The 27,490-nt window shown below is 40.2% G+C and overlaps 1 protein-coding gene across 1 annotated transcript in view; it reads right to left on the reverse strand.

The window, feature by feature from the left end:
• The window catches only part of LOC103122228 (vomeronasal type-2 receptor 116-like), a 63,054-nt gene extending 35,819 nt beyond the window's left edge, over positions 1 to 27,235 (reverse strand). The window contains exons 1-9 of the mRNA XM_060182205.1: positions 27,116 to 27,235; positions 20,393 to 20,521; positions 19,955 to 20,007; positions 19,598 to 19,717; positions 13,173 to 13,337; positions 11,683 to 11,733; positions 7,219 to 7,510; positions 1,912 to 2,296; positions 1,496 to 1,650 (exon numbers count right to left, since the gene is read on the reverse strand). Coding sequence (XP_060038188.1) covers positions 1,496 to 1,650; positions 1,912 to 2,296; positions 7,219 to 7,510; positions 11,683 to 11,733; positions 13,173 to 13,337; positions 19,598 to 19,717; positions 19,955 to 20,007; positions 20,393 to 20,521; positions 27,116 to 27,235 — 1,470 coding nt within the window. The remainder of the gene's footprint in view (positions 1 to 1,495; positions 1,651 to 1,911; positions 2,297 to 7,218; positions 7,511 to 11,682; positions 11,734 to 13,172; positions 13,338 to 19,597; positions 19,718 to 19,954; positions 20,008 to 20,392; positions 20,522 to 27,115) is intronic.
• Positions 27,236 to 27,490: the final 255 nt, after the last annotated feature.

Raw genomic sequence — 27,490 nt, forward strand, 5'->3', positions numbered from 1 at the left:
TGGACAAACCACTGACCAGTACCAGATTTCAGTTCTGTCTGAATGGCCGTCAGTGGCCCAATGAGAAAATCAATTCCCTAGCCATAAAATAAATTTAGAAATCAATTAATTAAAGTATAATGTTTCCTATAGTTTTGTGATACATGGACATTTGTACAAGACAGACCAATGACATCTGGTCAGGTTAATCCTTTCTCATTAAAGGGGGCATATAGACACTTTATATATTCTACATGCACTATAAATAGTATTATATATACTGAAATGGACCATAACCCAGTCTGCCACAATTTTGCATGCTTTAAATAAAATTATGCAAAGGGCTCATACTGTAGTCTTCAAAGAAGTCTTAGTTTATGATACCAGAAAACTGATTTGATCTATGTTTTGTTGGTCTATATTTTGTCATGAGGTATTTGCTATGGAACTTTTGTTTATATTTGAAATAATCTCTATTACTTTAAAATACATGAATTTAATGCTGACAAAATATCTTCCTTGCATTGTGTGTCTGCTCTGTTTTGAATGTGTCCCATATTTGATCCTGATCCTGACTGACTTCATTGGAGGAAGCTTCTTTATTTATCCATCATCTATCTATCTATCTATCTATCTATCTATCTATCTACTTATCACACATCTATCTATATATCTATCATCTAACTATCCCCTATATATATATACATATATATATATCCCCTGTCATCTATCTATTATCTATCATACATCTAGCACCTGTCTATCTTCTACCATCTAATCTATCTGTGTATCATCTACTTATCTATCAGATTTGCCTCTATCTCCTCATCTAAAAATATCATTCCAGAGTCATAAAGACCCACTAATGACAAAGAGTAAGTATACATTATATGTATTAATCACTTAGCATTATTGGAATACTCTTAAAAGCAATGAGTTTAAGTAGAGTTTATAAATAAAAGCACGTCCTGGGAGTTGGGCTGGAGAACAGTGGGTTAAGCGCCAGTTCGAGCCCCCTGCTTCCCCACCTGCAGAGGAGTTGCAGTGAAGCAAGTCTGCATGTGTCTTTCTTTCCTCCTCTCTGTCTTCCCCTCTACTCTCCATTTCTCTCTGTCCTCCCTAACAAATATGACATCAATAATAACAATAACTACAACAACATTAAAAAAGGCATAAAAGGGAAGATAAGTAAAATTTAAAAAGCAGTTCCTTAAGTAAGGTTATTCTAATCAATGTCATTCAGGATTTATTTTCTCCTCATCAAGAGAAAAATGGTATTAAATGAAATTTCATTGTGTAATGATATCAATACCCTGAAATTTTTTGAAGACAGGATTTTCCAGGAAGATATTCTAGAATTAGTCATAAGCTACATATGATATAAATAAATTCTCCCTTTCTTTTTAGGAGGCGATGTTGGTTATGAAATCCATTCATTAGTATTTGCTACATTTCAGTATGAATGTCTAGAATGTGCTGTCTGTCAGTGCAGATCCTGTATTTGGTGGGGACTAACCTGCCAAGAGAGAAGCATTGGGATGTTTGCATCTCTTGTCAATCCTGTTTCTGTTTCCTCCTGAAACATCTCGTGGAGGGCTCTGGTTACTATATGCACAGCATTGTAGACAATATAGCTGGATTCAGGCATGATTGTATTTCCTGGTATAAACTCTAGGGAAATATTTGGCAGACAGTCTTTGAATTTTCTACATAGTGACCCAGAAAATGAACATTTAAATGTGTCAAGCCAAAATTTCTCTAAATAAAAATCTTCTGGATATTTTGAAGGGTTGAATGTTTTAATAAAGTCTTCAAAACCAGGCACTTCTCTCTTCTGGGGTAAAAATGAGAGACTTCCATGGAAAAAGTCCATTATACGCTTCACCCTATGCAAGTCAATATATGACTCTGTAGCTATAACCCACATCTTACCTACAAGTTCAATGGTTCTTCCATAGAAGTATATACCCATAATAATTTGAGTATCACCATGCACTAGAAAGACATTTACTTTTTCATGATGAGCTAGAAGAGGTATTTTTTCAACATCTAAATTGTCATTCCATATCCATGAGATGGGTAATGTCAGCATAAAGACTGCACATATATAATTTTTCAACATCTCAGCCTCCAACATTGAGACAAATTTATGACTTTTTACATCATCAGAAACAACTATTCCCACCCAAGTCCAGTCAAAATGCAAGAATAGCAAAACCAGTCCATGTGTCAGGAAGTTGTCTTTAGCAGCCATTTGATAGAGTGATGGGAACTGATCTTTGTCACTCAGTAAAGAATGATATGGTCCATACGTGACCTAAACAAGAAACACAAACATTCTGATTTTCATTATGACTAATAAAACTGAAATTTTCTGTCTGGTAGTGGAAAAAATATATAAACACAAAATTTAATCAAGAGGAGATATAAACAGAACAGCTGGTGGTCTGGGATGTGGTGTCCTGGAATCCCACCTCCTCAGAACCCTACCCCACTAGAGAAAAATAGAAATAGGATGGAAATATGAATAGACATGTCAATGCCCATGTCTAGTGAAGAAGCAATTACAGAAGCCAGACCTTCCTTCCACCTTCTGCACCACATAAAGAACTTGGGTCCATACTTCCAGAGGGATAAAGAATAAGGAAACATCCAATGGGATATGGAACGCTGGTGGTGAGAATTATATGGAATTGTAGCCCTCTTATCCCACATTATATTATCTTGTTTATCATTATTAGATCACTGATAAAAAATAAAATATTTTTAGATAAAGTAAAAGAAGATGAGAATGGAAGAGACTATAGCATCAAAGTTTCATTTGATGTGGTGGGATTCTGACTCAAGACTGTCATGCACATGACAGCACAGAACACTATCCAAATGAGTCGTTTTCCATGCCTGACATTTTAATAAGTGCATTTTCAAGAAGAAATGATGATGGCATTCTCCAGGTATTAGATTCAGTAGTTGGATGGCAAATTTTACCCTTACTCCATGTGGTTTATGAAGACAATGTGACCCCACTATAGGCAGTAATCACCATTAAATTAAAACATTGAGATGGCCATAAGTATTTGCAATAAACTCTTAATCAAACCTATAAAAATAGATCTGGTAAAATGTCAGAGATAGAATTTACAAAACTTATTATGAAAGCAATAAAATAATCTAAACTTAAGATGCAGAACATACTCAAGAATTCAGAGATCATTTCACCAAAAATTATAGACACAGTAGAAGAACTACAAACTGAAAGTGGTATAAAGTTTGAATAAATAAAATAACAAGTGAAAAAGGAGCAATACTGTGTAAGGTACACTTTGAATGCAGTTCTGACTCAGATAGCATGCTAGGAAGTAGACTAAATTAGGTTGAGAAGAGGAAATCATGATAAAAAGTTAAAAAGCCTCATAAAGGTAAATCTTCTAGAGAAGACTCAAAAAAGGAAATGATTCTCTGTAAAATTGCAGATTACATAAGAAGGACAAAAGTGAGAGTCATTCAGATCCTTGAAGAAGAAGAAGAAAGGGGTAAAGAAGCAGAGAACACATTTAAAGAGATCATAGCAGAAACTTTTCACAGCTGAATAATGTTGAAATCACAGACATCCAGGAAATGGAACAAACACCCATATTTGTGAATCTAAATACATGTGAATGAAAGCATATCAGAGTAAAACTATCCCAAAACAAGGACAAGATGAAAATATTGCATGTTCGCAGGAAAAGAAGGATATGGACGGACAGATGCAGTATCATCAAGCTCTCAGAAGATTTCTCATCACAAGCAGTGAAGCAGGTCTGTATTTCTCTCCCCCTCTATTTCTTTCCCTCCTAAGTTTCTCTCTGTCCTGTCCAACAACAACAGCAACAACAATAATAACAATAACAATAATAACAATAAAGGCAACAAACTTAATATATGGTCTCCGGGAGCAGTGGATTCATAGTGCACCACCACCCACCCTATTAGCATTTTTGTATTAAATAATATAATCTATCATCTGAATTTGAAAGAAAAACAACCCTGAGCAAGCATTCTCTTGAATTTTATCATCAATAATCTCCTAGTTAGAACATATCTCGAATTGAGTAAGCTAGAAGTGCAATCTCAGATGTCAAGCTGCATGTGTTCATTTAGAACTCTCAGAAAATTTATCTGTAGATGCTGTCAGAGAGGGTATGTCAACAGTGGTTTAAATGTGGTTAAAGATCACTGAATTCGTAGAGATAGTTCTGACTGTGCAGATTGAAGCAAGATGACTATCTATTTGGATATCAACATAGGCCAGTTACTGACTTCTAGACACAATCTGGAAAGCTTACAGTCTATAATGGTCAGTTAGTTCTCTTTGCTGTGGATATGTTTTTATAAAAAGGTAAGCAATCAGGAATGGAAAGTACTATTAATAGAGAGATAAATGAGTGCTTCTTGTTTCTTCTGGGTTTAACTTTAAATCTAAATCTATCTTTAAATCTAAATCTAAATCTATCTCATTTATTATTATTATTATTTTTTAATTTTAATTAATAAAATGGAAATATTGACAAGACTACAGGATAAGAGTGGTACACTTCCACACAATTCTCACCACCAGAACTCCATAGTATGTGGTCATGGTGAGCAACATTCTAGTCTGCACTTCTTTTTGTGGTAGAGTATGTTGGCCCATTTATTTTAGTGGTAGAGTATGTTTATTTTTATCCTTCCTCTCAGTGAATAATGCCATAATCCAATGGCAAAGGAGCTGGCCTATTTTCAGTATACAGGGCTTGAGTTAATACATTCCAAGGTCTCCGGCAGTCCCGTGGGGTGTGAAGCTTGCTCCATGCAGGTGTGGACCTACCTGGGGCTTGAACCAGGACCACTGCACATCATAATTTTTGTGTTTAACCAGATGCACCACCATTTTTCCCCTTAAATATAGACTTTTTTCCTAGCTTATCTAGTATCTTCTTTAATCAATAACACAAAATATCAACACTTCATTTTTGCCATCAGGATTATAGCTGGGGTTTGACAGTCTGCACAACCAATTCAATTTTTTAAATCTTTTTTCCATTTATTTCTCCCTTACTGTCTTTTTCTTATTCTCCTTCTCCGTCTTTCTTCTCCTCCTCCTCCTCCTCCTCCTCCTCCTTCTTCTTCTTTTCTTCCTCCTTCTTCCTTTCTTCTTCATCCTCTTCTTCTTTACTTCTTCTTTTTCTTCTTCTTTTTCTTCTTCCACCTCTTCTTTTCTCCTTCTTCTTCTTCTTCTTCTTTTCTTCCTCCTTCTTCTTCTTCTTCACCCTCTTCTTCTTTACTTCTTCTTTTTCTTCTTTTGTTCTTCTTCCTCCTCTTCTTTTCTCCTTCTTCTTCTTCTTCTTCTTCTTCTTCTTCTTCTTCTTCTTCTTCTTCTTCTTCTTCTTCTTCTTCTTCCTCTCCTCCTCCTCCTCCTCCTCCTTCTTCTTCTTCTTCTTTTCTTCTTCTCCTTCTGATCCTCCATCTTCAAATTCTTTTTATTCTTTTTTAGAGACAGAGAAAAGTAGGGAAAAATAACAGGAGAGAGAAACAGACAACTTGCAGCAATGCTCTACTACTTGGGAAGCTGCACCCCTTGTGGAGGGTAATGGTGTGCTTGAACTTGTAACCCTGTGTATGGTAATGTGTGTACTCAGGCAGGTGCACCACTGCCCAGACCCTGAATACTGAAGTCTTAAACTTGAATTCTCTTAACATTTAATTTTTGCTGAATATATGTACCTAATTCCTGTTAGAATGGCCACCCCCGAAAAAGCCAATAACAAGTATTGGTGAGGATTTGGGGAAAAGGAATTGCTGTGCATTGCTTATGGGAATGTAACTTGATATAAATTCTATTCAAACAGTATGAAAGTTATTTAAAGAAATTAAAAACAATACCATGTTCCAGTACTACTACTTCTGGGATATACATCTGTATATTCAAACTAAAGGAAATCAAACTATCAAAGAGATAATCACACTACCGTGCTGATAGCAGCATTAGTCACAGCACCCAAGAAATAAGCTTCTTGCAGAAAGAATAATGAAGCTATGAATTCTGTTCTACATGCAATAAGTACTATGTGTGGGAGAGAAGGAAGCTCTGGCACTTATGACAGCATGGATGGAACATGAGGGCATTGTCCTTATTGAAATAAGTTGGGGGGGACTGAAATTCTGCAAAATATCGTTATTTGTGAAAAAAGGAGAAGAAGAAGAAGAAGAAGAAGAAGAAGTAGAAGAAGAAGAAGAAGAAAAAGGAGATCATATAGAAACAGAAATAGAAAAATAGTTGCCAGCAGCTGGGAAGCGGGAAAATAGGGAAAGTTTGGCAAAAAGGTACAAGCTTTACATAATAAGATGAAAAAGGCTTGAGAGACTAAAATATGTGATGACTGTAGTCGATAACACTGTACTGTATAATTACAAAAAAAATACTGAGTAGGGGCCGGGTGATGATGCACCAGGTTGAGTGTACATATTACAATGCGCGTGGATCCGGGTTGAAGCCCCCCAGTCCCCACCTGCAGAGGAAAAGCTTCACAAGTGGTGAAGCAGTGTTGCAGGTGTCTCTCTGTCTCTCTCCCTATCTCTTCATCTCCCCCCTTTCTCTCTATTTCTGGCTATCTCTGTCCAATAAATAAATAAAGATAATAAAAGAAGAACTTGACATTCAAAAAGATTACTGAATAGAATGCCAATGCACTCTTACACACACACAAAAAGATGAATTCTGCGTATTCTGGAGTTAGGCAGTGATTTTGCTTTCTCTCTTCTTATAAAGATGAATAAGTAGGGAGTCAGGCAGTGGCGCAGTGGGTTAAGTGCATGTGGCGCAAAGCACAAGGACTGGAGAAAGGATCCCGGCTGGAGTCCTGGCTCCCCACCTGTAGGGGAGTCACTTCACAGGAGGTCAAACAGGTTTGCAGGTGTCTGTCTTTCTCCTCTGCCTCTCTGTCTTTCCCTCCTCTCTCCATTTCTCTCTGTCCTATCCAATAACAACAATACCAATAACCACGACAATGTTAAACAACAAGGGCAACAAAAGGGAAAAATAAAATATATATTTAAAAAGATGAATAAGTAAACATTAAAAAGAATTCCATAGTAGAATTACCAGAGATATTTTCTCTTGATTCTGAACAAGACACACATTTTTTTTCTTTTCATAAGGGATAAGAAAGGCCAATTGGGAGTTTTCAACTATATACATCGAATGTAAAACTCTCTTACCTGTGGGATTTTGTAGAGTTCCAAAAGTGGTGAAATATTTGATGAGAATTCTGCTGTGGTTCCTGCAATAATGGCGGCAGATTTGCTTTGTTTCTGACAGCTATAATTAGGGACAGTCTGATTCCCTCCTGAGAACCAAAAGAAGATGTTCTCCAAAGGCTTGGCATTTTTATTAAAGGCGTTGTAGAGATTGAAACCGAGTGTGAAATTAGGCAGCAGACGGGGGTCCTTGTTGATCTCTTCAATGGCAAAGAGAAAGGCCAGAACGTAATGATAATTGTGCAACTCCCACCTGAATGGGAAACACAGCATGAGAGACAACGATCAAGTTATTGAACTCGGGGTTGGGTGGTGGCGCATCTGGTTGAGCATGTGTGTTACATTACGCTATTTCCCAAGTTCAAGCCCCCACTCCTCACCTGCAGGGGGAAAGCTTCACAAGTGGTGATCCAAGGCTTCAGGTGTCTCTCTGTCTCCCTATCTCCCCCTTCCTCTCAATTTCTGGCTGTCTCTATCCAAAAAAATGAACAAAGATCTAAAATAAATTTTAAAGTTATTAACTCAGAGATATCTCTTAAGCTATCAGAGACTGATAGTTAATTAAACATTCATGAGCACTTAAAATCTCCACAGAATATTATCTTTGTTTATTTATTTGATAGAAATAGTCATAAATTGGGAGGGAAGGAGAGAGAGATAAAGAGAGTCAGAGACAGAGAGATACCTGCAACCCTGCTTCACCACTTCTGAAGCTTCCCCCCCCATCGGTGGGCACCAGGGTCTCAAACCTGGGTCCTTGTGCACTGTAACATGTGTGCTCAAGCAGATGAGCTCCTCCACAAAATAGTAAATGCAAACTATTTTAAATTTCTGGCATACAAAAATATTCTCTCACTTTTGGTAATCTGTGTTGTAGATATTTTATTATTATGTCTCCTATATTTAAAATATTTTGGTCAAAATGTTACTGAACAGCATTGCTGCTGAGTCTGATTACATTATAATGTAGTGAATTTTAATTCATACATCACACTGTGTCTATTAAAACACACATACAAAGGGGAAGTCAGACCCACATATAATTGCATTTTGTACCTGTATCCACAGTTGGCAAAATTAAAATAAAATGAACACTATTAAAGGGACATATGCACCCTTATATATAGTGATACCTGCACTATTTACAATTGCCAAAAAGTGGAAACAGCCTAAATTCCCATTAGCATATAATTGGCTAAATAAGGTATGGGTTATTTTGTTCATGGGACACTACTCTGTAATCACTAAAGAAATTGCATCCTTTTTGAGAAAAAAAATAATAAAGGATGGAATTGCAGGTGACATAACTTAGTGAAATAAGTAAAGACATGAGTGAAAAATACTGGGAGATTTCACTCATGTGTGGAATCAAAAAAAATAATTAAAGTGATTACCCCATTCTCCGATGGGTGGTGGACAAAATACTCTACCCATTGAGGAAGATGGGTCCTGCAAATAAGTAAAGCCTGGAATATTCCTAGCTATGACCACAGAATGTGATGGGGTTCCAGGACACATTGGTGATGTCGTCTACCCTGGGAAGTCAGATTGGCAACATGGTAGCTATCAGTCTCAGGCAAAAATTAGTAATGCCATGAGCCCCTTGGAATATACCTCAAATAGACTCCCCAGCTTTTTCCAAAACGGAGACCCCCCCCAAATATCATCTGCTCTAGGCTTACCTTTAGACTCCTGGTTATTAAACAAATTGTTCTGCTTTCTATCTTACTGATTTTTCAGCCACCAAGCTGAAGATCCTACCATGATGCCAATCTGACTTCCTTGGGTAGTTGATATCACCAATACGTCCTGGAACCCCACCACTCCAGATCCCTACCCCACTAGGGAAAGATAGAATAGGCTGGAAGTATGGATGGACCTGCCAACATTCGTGTCCAGCAGAAAAGCAATTACGGAAGCCAGACCTTCCACCTTCTGCATCCCATAATGATCCTGGGCCCATGCTCCCAGAGGGTTAAAGAATAACAAAGTTTCCAGTGGAGGGGATAAAATATGGAGTTCTGGTTGTGCAAACTCTATGGAATTGTATCCCTCTTATCCTATGGTCTTGCCAATCATTATTAATTCAATAAAATTAAAAGAAAATGTGTCCTGGAGCTCAGCTTCCCCAGACACACACCTTACTAGGGAAAGAGAGAGGCAGACTGGGAGTATGGACCGACCAGTCAACGCCCATGTTCAGCGGGGAAGCAATTACAGAAGCCAGACCCTCTACCTTCTGCAACCCTCAACGACCCTGGGTCCATGCTCCCAGAGGGCTAGAGAATGGGAAGGCTATCATGGGAGGGGGTGGGTTATGGGGATTGGGTGGTGGGAATTGTGTGGAGTTGTACCCCTCCTACCTTATGCTTTTGTTCACTAATCCTTTCTTAAATAAAAAATTAAAAAAAAAAATAAATAAATAAAATAAAAATCTTGTTCTAGAAAAAAAAAAAAACGACCTTGCCGCAGGCTATGTGTTCCTCAGTGCAATACACATCACCACCAACAGACAGAAATGATTCATGAATATAGCAGAAAACAGTAGTTGAACTCTCTAAGATGTCTGCTTCAGAAGTATTTTCACAGACTTAAATAAAAGAATATACTAATACGAGTACATCAAACTGACAAAATTTTGCATGACAAGATAAGCCATTACCAACGCAAGAAGATATCAGGTTCCAGACACTACCATGATGCCAATCGGTCTTCCTTGGACAGATGACACCACCAGTGTATCCTTGAGCCCCACATCCCCAGAGCTCTTTTCACTAGGAAAACAGAGACCAGTTGGGAGTATGGATCAATGTGTCAATGCCCATGTACAGCGGGGCAGCAATTACAGAAGCCAGACTTTCCACCTTCTGCATCCCACAATGATTCTGGGTCCCTACGCCCAGAGGGTTAAAGAATAGGAAAGCTATCAAGGGAGGGGATGGGGTATGGAGTTCTGGTGGTGGGAAATGTGTGGGAAATGTACCCCTCTTATCTATGGTCTTGCTTGTGTTTCCACTTTATATATATAAAAAAAATTAAATGATATGAATGGGACCATTTTGTATCCAACATATTCAACAAAGAGCTAATAGGCAATATACTTAAGAACCCACACCACTCAAATATATATAACAGCATTTAAGAAGAACAGATCTAGACAACCCTTTCACCAAAGATGAGATTCAGATGTCCAAAAACACAGAAAAAAATTGTCAAAATAAGTGATTATCCAGTAAGTACAAATTAAGATAACAGCGAATTAACATTTCACAACTTTAGGAATGCCATATATTAAAAAGGATAAAACAGTTAGTGGCAAAGACGTGGGGAAAAAGGTGAGGACATGGTTGTTGGGATCATATATTAGTCCAGTCCATTTGGAAAATGGCTTGGAGATTCCACAAAGTATTAAGTATTCCAGAAAACACCCAATTATCTGACCACTTATCTGAAGGTGACGACCAATGTCAATGTTCACCATCATGCTGCATGGAGTAGCTCTGTTTTGGAAGCCTAAATATTCAACAGCAAGTAAGTTATGAGTGAAATTGTGTTACATATTCAGAATATATATTACTCAGCTTAAGAAAAGATGACCATGTTACAAGAATAAGCCTGCAGGGAACTAATAAGTTTCATTCAGAGATAATACTTAAATAAGACTAGGAAAATTTGTGAATTTTTTTATGAAACCATTATATTTATTGAAATTAAAAAATATAACACAGAGAAAATAGAGTTAGGGATTTTTCTTTTCTACCTCTATCCCTTTAGTGTTAATTCACCATATTACCAAACATTTATTTAGTTTAGTTCTACACTATTATTTATTCTACACTTCTTTTCTAATCTCAATTGATTGCTGGCATTCTAAATTCATTACTGTTATATATATATATATGTATTTCAAATTTTTATTTCTAAAAATGAAACACTCGCAAGAACCATAGGATAAGAGGGGTACAACTCCACACAGTTTTTGTCATCATATCCCATCCCCTCCCCTGATAGCTTCCCTGTTCTTTAACCCTCTGGGAGTAGGGACCGAGGGTCAATATGGGATGCAGAATGTAAAATTTTATTATTATTTCATTTTAGATACAAAACTTCTGTAAAGGATGAAGGAGAGATGATGGGAATCAAATAGACATTGATGCAGAATTATGATAAGTTGGTGGATGTGTAGTGTGCCCTCACCTGTCTGGGGGAGATAGAAAGCAGAGTATCTGTGAAACCCACATCTCCCATGTCTTCAGGAAAGCTATTGCACCAAAGCAAAATCTTCTTAGGAGACAGGGGAAGAAATGGAGGAAGGGGAGTTGATGTCCTAGTGTGTGTATAGTGGGAACAAAGACCTTCGGGTGGCAGAGAGTGTCTTGCAGGTACCAAACCGCCTCTCATAGGGAGATGAGAGATTGTATTTACATGACAACTGTACTGTCAACCACTAACTTCTCCAATAAGACATTCTGAAAACTGTTTCAAAGCAAAAGAGAAAATTATATGTGTTAACCCACCTTTAAATTGAGAAGAAATCATTTTCCGTAAGTGATTAGAATCTTTTTTGTAAGGATACACAGTAAGAACACTATTGAAGAGCCCTTGATTTCTTTACGGACCCTTGCAATTCAATGCCTATTACTTTTCTGCTGAACTTTTTTTTTTTTTTTTTTTTTTAATTACTAACAGGTATTATGCCAGACATGTGAGAAATTCTTTGCTGTCACTCTAGCTTCTTCTCCAGCCTCTATGGTGTTTGTCTAATCTCAAGGTAGACCCAGATAACAGTTCAAAAGACCTTCAAGCTAACAAAGGCCTTATCTGATATCCCTAACTATGCCTATATCCTTTGGATATGGTCAGGATTTACAGAGTAAACACAGAACCTGATATAATCACTAGAGCTGGAGATTACAGGTCTGATATAGAGTAGTCAGCATTCTAGGAGAGAAATCATTCAATTTTGCATGCCCTGAGGATATTTATGTGTACACAAAGATGTCTATATTTCTGTGCACCCTTCAGATGTTTATATTTGTCACAACCGTATGCACATATACCCAATAAATAGAGGAAAAAGCAGACTATGGAAGAGGTGTAGGAGACATTTAGCAGGACTTCATTGAAAGGTATACACCATGCAAGTACACATCCCCTTTGGGGGGACATTAATAATGGTCTGATGCATTTTGTCTCTCAGTCCTGATGTGCAAATCAAACTCTGCTCTCCAGCTCTTTTTTATAAATATAAATATATATGTATATATATTTATATATTACAAGGTAATTTTCATAAATTCAGGAAAATATATTTATATAACAAATTAAGAAGCCCAGAGATATACGCACATAGTTTAAGCAAAGTGTAAAGATAAAACAAAATAAAAGAAAAAAACTTAATTAATTAACAATGTTCCCAGCATACTTTCTTTGTAAGTACAGAAAAAAAAACTTTGCTTTGACTGACAGTATTGAGAAATTTTAACTCAGCATTTGTAATAGACAAATAAAAGCTATGAAGAGTAACTCTGGATTATACAAGCACTTCTTTGATACGAAAGCTCAAGAGAATTCATCAAAATGCAAACCTGAGCTATTAGTAACGACTAGTTGAAAACACTAAGAGAATGGAAAGAGGAAAAACTGAGAGCAAACATTTGTCAATTATATTTCTCACACTCACATAGACAGTGGATTATGGGATGGGAAGGGGGCGCACCTGATTAAGCACACACATTACAGTACACAGGACCTGGGTTCAAGCCCCTGGTCCCCACCTGCAGGGGGAAAGCTTCACAAGTGGTGAAGCAGGGTTGCAGGTGTCTCTCTTTCTCTCTCCCTCTTCCCTTTCAAGTATCTGGCTGTCTCTAGGCAATAAGGAAAGGTAATAATTTTAAAAATAGTGAATCATTTACCATTCAGGTGAAGTTCGGATTGGCTTGGACAGCCAATAGAGTTGTTGTAGGTCTAGTTGTGATTTCCAAGAGTAGAGGGGGAAGAAGCCATCCAGCAGAAGGTCCCCGTCCCTGTAAACACTAGGCTTCAGGAATAGAGGGCAGGGAGAAATGTCCACGTCCACGCTGCAAAATAGAGGTAAAGACTGAAGGAAAAGAAAAAGACAGTTCAGAAAGGATGGCATGGCACTGTTTGTTAGTGGAGGTGCCTATCTGTGCATCTATATGTTGAGTAACAAAGATTAAGGCAATCCAGGGGCCTGCAGCTAAGTATTCAGGTTGGGACAGGTATCCCTAACTGTGCCACAGCAGAAATGCACTGCTGTTCTTTTCTCAAGCCCATGAAGTCTATGGGGGCTTGAGCTGGATTAAGCCCAGGACAAAGGCAAGGCCTAAAGGTGACCATGTAGGAGTCACAGTGCAGAGACTTCAGCCCCTGTGATTCTGTGTCAAACAGCTTTCAATGTCCCTTCTTTTTACCAGCTTCACTGTAGTGCTTTGAAGGAGCTCTGGGAACCCTCTGCCCTGGGGCTCTGCACCTGCCCAACTCTGGTCACTTTGGTGAAAACCACTTTGGGAAAATGTGTTTGGATTCTCCTTCGCCCTTGGCATTTGTGATTTCATCAAGTTTAGAGGCCCAAAATAAATCAATTAATTCTCTAGGGGTCATTTCACTCGGGGGCAAGTGAATCTCCAAACAGGTGCATGATTCTGCAAGGAGTTTGGGGCTGTTATGGCAGGACAGGTCTCAGGGGCCCTTCAGGGTGTGACAGGTCTGAGTTTGAGTCAAACTTTCTCCAGGACTTTTGTTTTCTCTGATGGTTTATGGAAGTCTTTCAGGATGGATTACAATAGCATAAAATTGCAATGCCACAGAATCATGAGCTTGATAATCATTCAATACTCATGTGGGTAGGGGTTGGATGTCATGATTAAAAGCAACAGACTGCATAAGGTCAAGAGATGGGCACACTTTAATGATGACTCTTTAGTCGCTATCAGGCCACCCCATCATCTGGGGCCCTAGTCAGGGAGTCTTGAGAGTCTCACAAAGACATGATGGGCCTAGGACTCAAATAGATCCCTCTCTCCATAGTCACTGGTCATCTTCATCAGGAACAACACAATAGAACCCTTGGTGGGCCCCCCATAGGACCTTGCCCTCAATGTGGTTCAACAATGTTAAGCAATGTTCCACCCTTCAAAGTTATTCTGGATAACATACTCTACCAATGGTCCAAGATGGGTCCTGAAATTGGAGCATCTTGGAAGGCTCCTATCATGAGTACAGAATGTGAACTAGATCTACAGGGATATAGAGGTCACATAGACTCTTAAGTTGAATATGGGCCACAGATCAAATCAATGCGGTTTACAGTCTACAATATTTATACAACTTTCCCATATTTGGGAGCTACTCACTTCCCTGATCCAGCTTTCTGGTCCTTTTTCCAGCCATAGCATCATCTCCCCAGACAGTAACTGGATCCACCTGCATATCAGAAGTCAGGCTGAGGGAAAAACTAGTATAGTCATGGACCCGTTGGAATATGACTAAAATAAGCCTACTAGCTCTCTTCAAAACAGAGATCCCAAATCATTATCTGCAATATTCCAGCCTTTATGTTCATGATTAGTCAACAATTTTGCTGTATATGTCACCTTTTTTTTTCAGCCACCAGGTTCAAAATGCTGCGTTGATACCAACCAGACCTCCCTGGGCAGATGACCCCACAAAGAGTCCTGGAACCCTGCTTCTCCAAAGACCTGACCCACTAGAGAAAGAAAGAAACAGGCTGGGAGTATGGATCAACCTGCCAACACCCATGTTCAGTGGAGAAGCAATTACAGAAGCCAGACCTTCCACCTTCTACATCCCATAATGACCCTGGGTCCATACTTCCAGAGGGTTAAAGAATAGGAAAGATATCAGGGGAGGAGATGGAAAATGGAGTTCTGGTGGTGGGAACAGTGTGGAGTTGTAGCCCTCTTATCCTATGCTTTTGTCAGTGTTTCCTTTTTATAAATACATTTTTAAAAAGTAGCAGACTGAATTCTATCACCCCACTTGTTATAAATGTGCATACTGGCCCCTCTCTCTCTTGTCTAAGATGATCTATGCTGACCCAGACTCTGAGGAGATCAGCACCAAATCCTTATATTTAAATGAGCCCCTGGGATTTCAACATAATCATTTTAAGGGATACAGATATAGAGAATAGGGGTCAGGTGGTGGCACATCTGGTTGAACACACGTTACAATGTGCAAGGACCTGGGTTCAAGTCCCTTGGTCCCCACCTGCAAGGGGAAAGCTTCATGAGTGGTGAGGCATGCTGCAGATGTCTCACTGTCTCTCTCCCTCTCTGTCTCATTTTCTGCCTACCTCTGTCCAATAAATAAAGAAAATTGAAATAATTAAAAGAAAGCAGATATAGGGAACATAAAATACTAGAGGTTTCATGTAAGATCTGGGAGTGAGTGGCATGCCACTGTGGTGTAAAATGAAAATAACTGTTCTGTTCTCAGCATTTATGTTCTGATGTAACACTTTCCTTTTTTTCAGTGTTTCCAGGTCATGGAGTGTCTTTATGGAACTCATGTCCATGAGCCTGACACAGAGGGAGGGTACTGGAGTGTTTTTTAACTTAAGATCTGTTTTTATTTGTTACATAGCAGGAGACTTATTTACTTGAAGCAGAGAGAAGTAAGAAGACAGAAGTCAGAACACCTCCCCATCACAGGTGGTACCAGGGATCAAATAAGAAACATTTAGCATGAAAGTCTGGTGCTCTAGTTGTGAAACTGTTTCCCAAGCCAGTAAATTATATTAATTTTTTTAAAAAATATTTATTTGTTCTCTTTTGTTGTCCTTGTTTTATTGTTGTCTTTGTTGATGTCATTCTTGTTGAAGAGGACAGAGAGAAATGTAGAGAGGAGGGGAAGACAGAGAGGGGGAGAGAAAGACACCTGCAGACCTGCTTCATTGCCAGTGAAGCGACTCCCCTGCAGGTGGGGAACCACCAAAGGATAGGCAGTGGCACACCTAGTTCAGTGTACACAGAACAGGCCACAAGGACCCGGGATCAAGCCCCTGGTTCCCACCTGCAGGAGGAAAGCTTCACGTGTGGTGGAGCAGGGCTGCAGGTGTCTCCCCGTCTCTCTCTATCTTCCCCTTTCCTCTCAATCTTTGACTGTCTCTATCCAATAAATAAAGATATAGGAGAACAAAATTAAAGACAATAACGAAGGAATATCAACTACTTAAAATATCAAGCAGGAGCAAACAGGAAAGGAAAAAAGTCAACAGGAACAATAAAAGGAACCTCAAAGGAAAAGCAGAATAGCTAGAAGCCAAGTGCACTTACCTATCACCACCCTACATGTAAATGTCTTACATTCACCTCTCAAAATAGTCAGAACACCTGGATGGATTAAGAAGCAAGATACAGGGCCAGGAGTTAGCACAGCTGTTAAGCGCACATGGTGCAAGGCACAAGGAGAGCCGTAAGGATCCCAGTTCGAGTCCCCGGCTCCCCACCTGCAGGGGGGTTGCTTCAAAAGCAGTGAAGCAGGTCTGCAGGTGTCTGTCTTTCTCTCTCCCTTTCTGCCTTCCCCTTCACTCTTGACTTCTCTCTGCCTTGTCCAATAACAATGTCAACAATAACAATAATAACAACAAAATGAGAAAAAAATGGCCTCCAGGAGCAGTGGATTCATAGTGCAGACACGGGGTCCCAGTGATAACCCTGGTGGCAAAAAAAAAAAAAAGCAGTATGCAAAACTAACTTAGAATGATATAGTACCCCACTATGAAATAAAACGCTATAATACTTCCTCAATTAAAATAGATAAAATGTAAAAGATTTAAAATTAGAATATGTGGGAGTCCGGTGGTAGCACAGCAGCTTCAGCGCACATGGGTCGAAGCACAAGGACGGGCATAAGGATCCTGGTTGAAGCCCCGGCTCCCCACCTGCAGGGGAGTCGCTCCACAGACAGTGAAGCAGGTCTGCAAGTGTCTATCTTTGTCTCATCCCCTCTGTCTTCCTCTCCTGTCTCCACTTTTCTCTGACCTATCCAACAATGACAACATCAATAACAACAACAACAATAACTACAATAAAACAACAAGGGCAACAAAAAGGAAAATAAATATAAAAATTTAATAAAAAAGAAATTTAAATAAAAAACTAGAATACGTACTGGGTTTAGAAATAAATGGATAAAATATTTGAATTTTTGCAAATAAAAAATACAAAGTATGGCTTAGAATCAAGAAGAAAGACTGGAGGCATATATTTTGTTGAAGTCTTGGTAACTAAATAGTTTTAATAAGTGACTTTTTTCAAATTCCACTCTTGCATTTCATGCATACATCGATGTCGTCATTGTAGACAGTTCCTTAGGATCCAAACTGATAGCCCCATTCTAACAGATATGAAAATGCAAGGAACTCAGAATGTTTCAGAACACTACTGAACAAATGTGGGATTGAGAATTAGCGAATTAAAGTATTGCATTTAGGTTATACAACCAAACGTTCCAGGTTGCACCAATTTTAGGACCCATCTTCCTCAGGTGGTAGATAGAGTATGTTATCCACCGCACCTTCGGAGGATGGCACATTCTCTACCACTGTTGAGCCACATTGAGGGCAAGGTCCTGTGGGGACTCACAGTGGGATCCATTGTGTTGTTACTGATGGATATGACCAGTGACAGTGGAGAAAGGGATCTATTGGAGGTCTAGGCCTATCATGTCTGACCCACACAACTGTTTAACCACAGTAACTGTGTGGTCACTTTACTCACAAGTGAAAGTCTATTGAGTCTTACCTGTTATGCTATATTACACTCACCCACACCATTAATACAAATTGACTTTCTAATATGTCCAGCATTAAGGACTATGTGCTAAATCAAATAGGACATTGGACAGAGGTATGATCTCTTCATACTGACAATATTAACAATTATATACAGTCATGAGACCAGTAAAAATTCAAAATACTGAAAAAGATGTCACCTAGGAAAATGAGATGGATGGGGGTGGGCAACTCAAAAGGCATCTTTACAGAAAAGTAAATAGAGAGCAAGACAACTATCAGTAAATGTCAGAACCAGAACCATCTACCTGATAACTCAGAAATAATCAACAAGTTACCAGATTTAGGTCAAGCTTTGACTGAACTGGCATAGTTTTGTGATAAGTGGCTTCAGTGGCACCTCAGTGACATACTCATTTGCCACTCAGAACTCAAGTCAGCTGAGCTATGAGCATAAGGAAGGAATACACACACACACACACACACACACACACACACACACACACACACGCACATATATGTGGACCAGCTGGTGGCACGTCACAGTGCCCAAGGACCCAGGTTCAAGCTCCCAATCGCCAACTGAAGGGGGAAAACTTCACGAGTGCTGAAGCAGTGTTGCGGTGTGTCTCTGTCTCTCTCCTTCTCTATCACCCCCTTCTCTCTCAATTTCTGACTGTCATAGTCCAAGAAACTAACGTTAATAATAAAAAAAAACTATACAATAGGCAAAAAATCTTGACTGTAGAATTTAACTCTCAGATAATTCCCTAACAGAATGTGAAAAATAATATATTTGCTTCTTCTAAAACTGAGCAATGTTGTAAATAGCATGCTAAGGTCTTGTACGGTACGCTAAATCCTATCCATGGGATTTTCAAGTAAACCAAGTTCCCAAATAAATAGGTTATAATAATAGTTATCTATTGCCTTCTTAAATCTATTGCCTTCTTAAGACAGCTAAGAACCTTCCTCATTCTCTATAGAAACCAAATGTCTCCATTCCTGGAAAATGGGGCGTGACACATTTTCTTTCATGCTTCCCTTGAAGCATATCATTTGATACTGCACCTGCCTATCTCAATCCAATCCGTGCAACCAGTGCCACCTCAACATGTTTTAACCTGGGACAGTGTCCAGAGATGCCAGACATTGGATGTCTACCCTTCAGGTCCAATACTCAGCCACCAAGTTGCAGGTGCTACCATGATGCCAACCAGACTTGCCTGGACATTCGACCCCATCAATGTGTCCTAAAGGCCCCACCTCCCCAGAGCCCTACCCCACAAGGGAAAAATAAAAATAGGCTGTTGGTATGGATCGACCTGCCAATGACCGTGCCCAGCAGATAAGCAATTACAGAAGACAGATCTTCCACTTTCTGCACCCCATAATAATCCTGGGTCAATATTCCCAGAGGGATAAAGAATAGGGGAACTTTCAATAGAAAGGATGGGATATGAAGCTCTGGTGGTAGGAAGTGTATGGACTTGTACCCCTTTTATGCCACAATCTTGTTATTAAATTACTAAAAAAAAAATCAGTTTGTAGCTGTGATACCTTTCAGAAATCAGGTAACTATCATTGTGGACAATGAAGAAGAGGTAGAAGAAGCAATTGGAAGATAAATATTTGGAAGGAGGAGTTTTGGCCAAGAGATCGTAGAGAAATGTGTGCTTTCTAAAATCTGATACATGTAAAGAATACCCAGAAGGCCTTTCTAATCCCAGGTCTTGGGCTCATGCTCAGAAGAGAACTGAGTGTCTGGGTGGGGATGTACTCAGTCGTGGGCACAGAAAGGAGCTGTTCCCCACCAGCAGGGGGCAGGTGTCTCTCTTTCTCTCTCTGACTCTGTATCCCTTCTCTCTCAAATGCTCTGTCTCTATCAGAAAGAATGAAAAAGATATTTGAGAGTACGTTAAGATTTCTTCACGGTTGGCATTCCTTTTACACAGAAGCAATGACGATTGCTGAGAGCAAATTTAAAACAGGCTCAACAAGTAGGAATATCCTCACACAGGCCAGTGCTGTGAAGACTAGAAGGTTATGTATTTTCCTTTTTGTCAACTTTACTATTCTACTGTTTAAAGAGAACTCGTTTACAATATTGTTGTCTTGGTAATATATTTCTATTTTTTTTGTAATTATCTTTATTTTTGAATAGAAACAACCAGAATTTGAGAAGAAAGGGGGTGATATATATAGAGAGAGATAGAGAGAAACCAGCAGCCCTGTTTTGTACTAAATCCCCAAGCAAAAGCAGGAGGGCAACTGCAAATAAGTGGGTAGACACCACTGAGGTCTTTAACACAAGGAGGACCCCCTCCCTTTTACTGAGAGTGACACAGTCCTCACTTTCTGCTTGTCCTCAAAACCAGGACAAAACCATGTCCTGAGGTCTCCAAAGTGATCGTCAATATGAGAAGTGGTGCTCAGGGGGTCTGCTCTCAGACTGAGGGCCGTGTCTGAGAGCATCCACAGAGCCTATCCAGCCAGACAAAGGTGGATTGCAGAGACCTTGGCCTTTCAGCTTGAGGGCCAGTCCTCAGACTCCAAAATGGATGAAGGTCAATTTGTCCTGCTTTGCTAGTGCGATGTGCTGGCCCTTGTGTGTCATCTCTCCAATAGCGTCTCAGCTTGAGGATGGTCTCCTCATGTCCGTGGAGACCCGACTAACTACTACTACTACTCATTCTTCATCTTCTTCTTCCCCTTCTCTTTCCCCTTCCTCTTCTTTTCTTCTTCTTCCCCTTCTTCTTTGTCTTCTTCCCCTTCTTTTTCAATTGAAATAACACTGGTTTATAGGCCTGTTTTTCCCCCCTCTCTCCCAGGGTTATTGTTGGGGCTCGGTGCTTGCACTACAAATCCACTGCTCCTGGAAGCTATTTTTTCCCTTTTGTTGCCCTTGTTTTAGTGATTCTTATTGTTGTTATTGCTATCATTGTTGGATAGGACAGAGAGAAATTGAGAGAGGAGAAGAAGATAGAGAGGGGGAAAGATAGACACATGCAGACCTACTTCACCGCCTGTGAAGTGACCCCCCTTGCAGGTGGGGATCCTGGGGCTCCAACCTGCATCCTTATGCCGGTTATTGTACTGCGTGCCATGTGCGCTTATCCCACTGCGCTACTGCCTGGCCCCTGTCTCCTCAACCTCTTCTTCAGGTCACGGTCTCTTCCCCTGATGATGGTGTTAATGAACAAGAGGGATGGAAACATTCAGTGATGGTCAGGTCAGCTCAAGTGACGTGGAGTGGAGGGCATTACACTCAGGCGCAGGTGGGATGCCTATTGAGGTGGGAGGGCCTGGTCTTGTCCTGGTCATGGACCAAGCCACACTGCAACTTGGCTGTCACTAGGGGTGACCTCCAACCCAGTGACTGTTCCTTCACTGTGACCTCACTCACTTCTAACACTCAGAATTCTAGGCCTGGCAGGTAAGAGCCCTTTGTACCTGATTACACCTCTTGTTCTAGAAAAGGGCTAGAGAGGGTTTCCTGAGGGGGCAAGGCGGTGGTATACCTGGGTAAGCTCGCACAACACAGTACACAAGGCACCAGGTTCTAGCCCCTGCCCCCCCCTGCAGGGGGAAAGCTTCAGTGGTAAAACCGGGCTCTGGTGTCTTATGTCTCTATCTCCTCCTCCCCTCTATGTTTCTGTCTCCATCAAATAAACACAATATTTAAAGAGGGAGAGATAGCATAATGGTTATGCAAAGAGTCTCTCATGCTTGAGGCTCTGAAGTCCCAGGTTCATTCCCCCTAGCCCCCACTCCCACCCCAGAGCCACCGCATAACCCCCCCAAAAGTTTGTTTAAGGGAGTGGGGCAGTGGCACAGCAGGTTAAGCGCAGGTGACGCAAAGCGCAAGGTATGGAGGAAGGATCCCGCTTCAACCCCACCAATGTGTCCTGGAGCTCTGCTTACCCAGAGCCCCACCCCACTAGGGAAAGAGAGAGACAGGCTGGGAGTATGGATCCACCCGTCAACACCCATGTTCAGCGGAGAACCAATTACAGAAGCCAGACCTTCCACCTTCTGCATCCCACAATGACCTTGGGTCCATCCTCCCAGAGGGATAAAGAATAAGAAAGCTATCAGGGGAGGAGTTGTCTGTCCAGGGAAGTCTGGTTGGCATCCTGCTGGCATCTGGAACATGGTGGCTGAAAAGAGAGTTGACATACAAAGTCAAACAAATTGTTGACCAATCATGGACCTAAATGCTGGAATAGTGCAAATGAAGAGTTGGGGAGGGGTCCTCCACTTTGTAGATAGATAGTAGGCACATTGTAATCATATTTGAACTCCCATCTTTTATACCAATGGAGAACTGTCTCCTCCACCCCTGGATGGGGTTCAGAGCTCACAGTCTCCCCATTGCCTAAATAAGAAAAGGAGGAAGAGAGTCTGAGGGTCTCTGCTGGAGGATTAGCAAGCACTGCAAGGAGCTGACCTAAAGAATACAACACTGCTGGCCACAGGTGGTCACAGATAACAAAAGATTAAAAGAATTTTTGTACTAAAAAGTCATATTCATGTTCTTTTGAAGAGAAGACTTAACCATCTCTCACAATCACCATCATGATAATAATAATACAGACAGATTCCCCACCTGGTGTGTCAACCTGCTAAATTCTTTTTGGGTCTGGCCACCTTCTTCTGTACAAAAAAAAAAAAAAAAGATAAGATGCTTTCTGAAAGTCATCGCTCCTATGCTCCTATGCTGGTGCCCCTTTATTTTGGGCAAATGGCCCTTCTCCCACAAGGCCCAAGACCTTGTGAGTTCACCTTTAGACATTACAGATGGTATGAATTTCAAAAGACTTTGGATAATTTCAGAGTCTTGAAGTAGTAAGTATTTCATTGATTCCCTTCAAGACAGCCCATAGCAAATTAAGTTGAGAATCAGATGGAGTTAGGGGGGAAAAAAACAAGTCGAGGAAATTAAACACACATAAAGACAGACAAATTCTGTAATTTCCATTTTAAACATCTTAGGCATGGATTTGGATTAAATTTATTATTTACTAATAGGGTGACTGAAGGAGTAGGCATATTAGTTCATACTAATTTTTGGTCATTAGGCACAGGCTGAATCTTCTGCCTTCAATTTGAGATGGGTGGTGAGAAATTAGGCATAGAGCCGTGTGGCAGATATAAACTAAAAAGAATGTGCGTAGAACAATTCTAGAGTCTCTTTGACTCCCCTCTCCTTTTCTCTCTCCTCCCTCTCCTATTCTTTAATATTCTTGTCAGTCTTTTGTTGGGAGGAGAGAGCACACCCAAGATGGGCTTTTTATTTATGTCCCACTAAGGGGAATGCCTCAGTGCTCACTACATTAGTACTTTGCAGAAAACAAGCATGTATTCCAGATGAATTTTATGTTTCATTATTGTTTCTTTCACAGAGCTCTGCTCAGTTCTGGCTTATTGTGGTACAGGAATTGAACCTGGCACCTCAAGCATGAGAGTTTGTTTGCATAACCACTATGCTGTCTCTCTCACTCCAGGGGAATTTTCTCAGGATATTATGGTTAATATTAGTTTTTCTTCTGTGTTATTCTTAATTATCTTTATTCATTTCCTTATTGGATAGAGGACATCAGAAATTGAGAGGGCAGAGGGAGATAGAGACAGAAAGACACCTGTATCGGGAGTCAGGCAATAGCGCAGCAGGTTAAGTGCAGGTGGAGCAAAGCGCAAGGACTGGTGTAAGGATCTGGGTTCGAGCTCCTGGCTCCCTGCCTGCAGGGAGTCACTTCACAGGCGGTGAAACAGGTCTGCATGTGTCCATCTTTCTCCGCCCCTCTCTGTCTTGCCCTCTTCTCTCCATTTCTCCCTGTCCTATCCAACAACAATGACATCAATAACAACAACAGTAATCACTACAAGAATAAAACAACAAGGGCAACAAAATGGAATAAGTAAATAAATAAATATTTAAAAAAAGAAAGAAAGGCACCTGTATCACACTGCTTCACCACTCCCATAACTTACCCCCTGCAGGTGGAGATTAGGGGCTCGAACTTAGATCCTTGCGCATTATAACATGTACACTCACTCAGGTATGTCACCACCTGGCCCTGATAATAGCCTTTAGATTTAGTTGTTAGTTGTTGCATTTTGTATTTGTAATTCTGAGTCCATTCATATAAACAAGCACATAAGTCAAGAATTAATAATAATTAATTCCTCTTCGTTCTGAAATTTTTTTTCTTCTGTGCTCAGAGGTCTTCACTGCCGCAGAGTGATTTTTTTCAGACAGAGCAGGAGAGGGAAAGACACCAAGACACCAGCTACCCTAGTGCAGTGGGAGTGAAGCTCCAAGCTGGGTCACATGACTGGCAGCAGACACCCTGCCTGGTGACCTACCTTGTTGTTGCAGTAATTTTAATAAGGTTTTGAATTTCAAATAATAAAACTCTATTTTTCTTTACTAGAGCACTGCTCAGCTCAGGCTTCTGGTGGTGTGGGGATTGAACCTGGGACTACAAAGCCTCAGGCATGAGAGTCTGTTTGTATAACTATTATGCTATCTCCCCTGCCTATAACATAACTGTTGAACACGATTTGTAAATAATTTGTATTCCCTTTACTTATTGGATAGAGACAGCCAGAAATTGAGAGTGTGGGGGAGACAGAGAGGGAGACAGAGAGACACCTGTAGCACTGCTTCACCACTCTTGAAGCTTTCCCCCAAAGGTGGGGATTGGGGGCTTGTACCTGCGTCCTTGCACACTGTAACATGTGCGCTCAACCAGGTGTGACACCACTCAACCCCTTAACACAATTTCTTTCAGTGTTATACTAAAATAAAAACTTTCCTTAATAATAATAATAATAATAATAATAGAAACGAGGGAAGGAATAAAGCTAGTAATGGAAGAAATGACCACTATGAGCAGTGTATGCATCATAGAATCCCGAATTGCAGCAATAACCTAGATGGCAGTAAAAATAAAACTGCACTTTTCCCTTAAAAAAAGTTCTGGGCCGGGTGGTGGTGCACCTGGTTGAGCACACATGTTACAATGCACAAGAATCCAGCTTCCAGTCCCCGGTCCCCACAAGCAGGAAGAAAGCTTCACAAGTGGTGAAGTAGTGTTGCAGGTTTCTCTCTATCTCTCTTCCTCTATATCCTCCCTTCCCTCTTGATTTTTGGCTGTCTCTATACAATAAATAAATAAAGATAATAAAACAAAATTTAAAAAACTTCTATGCATCAAAAAGTTTGAGACATTCAATCCATTGGTCTTCTCTCATATAAATTGAATAGGAGTTTGTGAGACTATAGAAAACAAGGACAATGACAGGGAAAATAAAAAAAATTTAAAAAACACTTGAGTAAGATAAGAGACAAGCACACCAGCAGCACTACAGAGTGGCCTCCCCTCTCAGTTCGCAGCACTCACCACTGTTGCTCACTTTGTGGGATGTTCTGATTTGAGTTTCTTTCTTTTTCAAAAAATATTTATTTATTCCCTTGTTTTATTGTTGTTGTTATTGTTATTGGAGAGGAAAGAGAGAACTGGAGAGAGGAGGGAAATACAGGGGGAGAGAAAGAGAGACAAAGAGAGATATTTTTGTGAGAGATGTTACACATGTACAAACTACTGTATTTTCCTGTTGACAGAAAAACATTAAGCTGGCCCCTCTATAAAGCAGAAAAACTACTTTACACAAAAGTATTATAGCATTTATCAGGGTGCTGATCAGTGGTGCACCAAGCTGAGCACATACCATTACCATATGCAAGGAACCTGATTGGAGCCCTCATAACCCTAACTGTAGAGGGACACTTTAGAAGCAGTGAAGCAGATCTGCAGATAATATTCTCTCCAGATCTATTTCCCCTTTCCTCTCAATTTCACTCTGCCCTCTCTGATAAAATAGAAAGGAGACAGAGAGAGAGAGAGAGAGAGAGAGAGAGAGAGAGAGAGAGAGAGAAGGGATAAATATGGGATGAGTTCACTCATAACAAAAGCAAGACCAAAAAACACATGGTAATATCAATTGATGTGGAGAAAGCCTTTGACAAAATACAACATTCCTTTACGATCAAAACACTACAAAAAATGGGAATAGATGGAAAATTCCTCAAGATAGTGGAGTCTATATATGGCAAACCTAAAGCCAACATCATACTCAATGGTGAAAAACTGGAAGCATTTACACTCCGATCAGGTACTAGAAAGGGCTGCCCACTATCACCATTACTATTCAACATAGTTTTGGAAGTTCTTGCCATAGCAATCAGCCAGGAGCAAGGAGTTAAAGGGATACAGATTGGAAGAGAAGAAGTCAAACTCTCCCTATTTGCAGATGACATGATAGTATACACAGAAAAACCTAAGGAATCCAGCAAGAAGCTTTTTGGAAATCATTAGCAAATACAGTAAGATGTCAGGCTACAAAACTAACATTCAAAAGTCAGTGGCATTCCTCTATGCAAACACTAATTTAGAAGAAATTGAAATCCAGAAATCAATTCCTTTTCCTGTAGCAACAAAAACAATAAAATATCTAGGAATAAACCTAACCAAAGAAGTGAAAGACTTGTATACTGAAAACTATGAGTCACTACTCAAGGAAATTGAAAAAGACACAAAGAAGTGGAAAGATATTCCATGTTCATGGGTTGGAAGAATTAACATCATGAAAATGAATATACTACCCAGAGCCATCTACAAATTTAATGCTATCCCAATCAAGATCCCAAGCACATTTTTAGGAGAATAGAACAAATGCTACAAATGTTTATCTGGAACCAGAAAAGACCTAGAATTGCCAAAACAATCTTGAGAAGAAAGAACAGAACAGGAGGCATCACACTCCCAGATCTCAAATTGTATTATAGGGCCATTGTCATCAGAACTGCTTGGTACTGGAACATGAATAGACATACTGACCAGTGGAATAGAATTGAGAGCCCAGAAGTGAGCCCCCACACCTATGGACATCTAATCTTTGACAAAGGGGCTCAGACTATCAAATGGGGAAAGGAGAGTCTCTTCAACAAATGGTGTTGGAAACAATGGGTTGAAACATGCAGAAGAATGAAACTGAATCACTGTATTTCACCAAATACACCATGAGCTTGCCCTGGGCACCGTGGTAGACAGGCAGAAAGGTTACCCAGACGCTGCAGAACACCAGCATGCTGAAGGTCAAGAACTTGGCTTCATTGAAGGTGTCAGGCATGTGCGGACAAGGTAGGACAAGGAGAAGCTGACCAGGGCCAAGGAACCCAGGTATCCCAGCACACAGTAGAACGCAGCTACTGAACCCTTGTCACACACGATGAGCCGATGCCTGGGCTCAAAGTGTGTCTACATCAATGAAGGGGGGAGACAGTCCCAACCAGATGGCACAGATAACCTCTTGGACAAAAGTGCAGATGGGAATGACATAGTTAGAAGCCCCTGATGCCAACAGCCACCTCATGGTTCTTCCCGG

This window comes from Erinaceus europaeus, chromosome 23, assembly GCF_950295315.1.
Source record: "Erinaceus europaeus chromosome 23, mEriEur2.1, whole genome shotgun sequence".
Lineage (NCBI taxonomy): Eukaryota > Metazoa > Chordata > Mammalia > Eulipotyphla > Erinaceidae > Erinaceus > Erinaceus europaeus.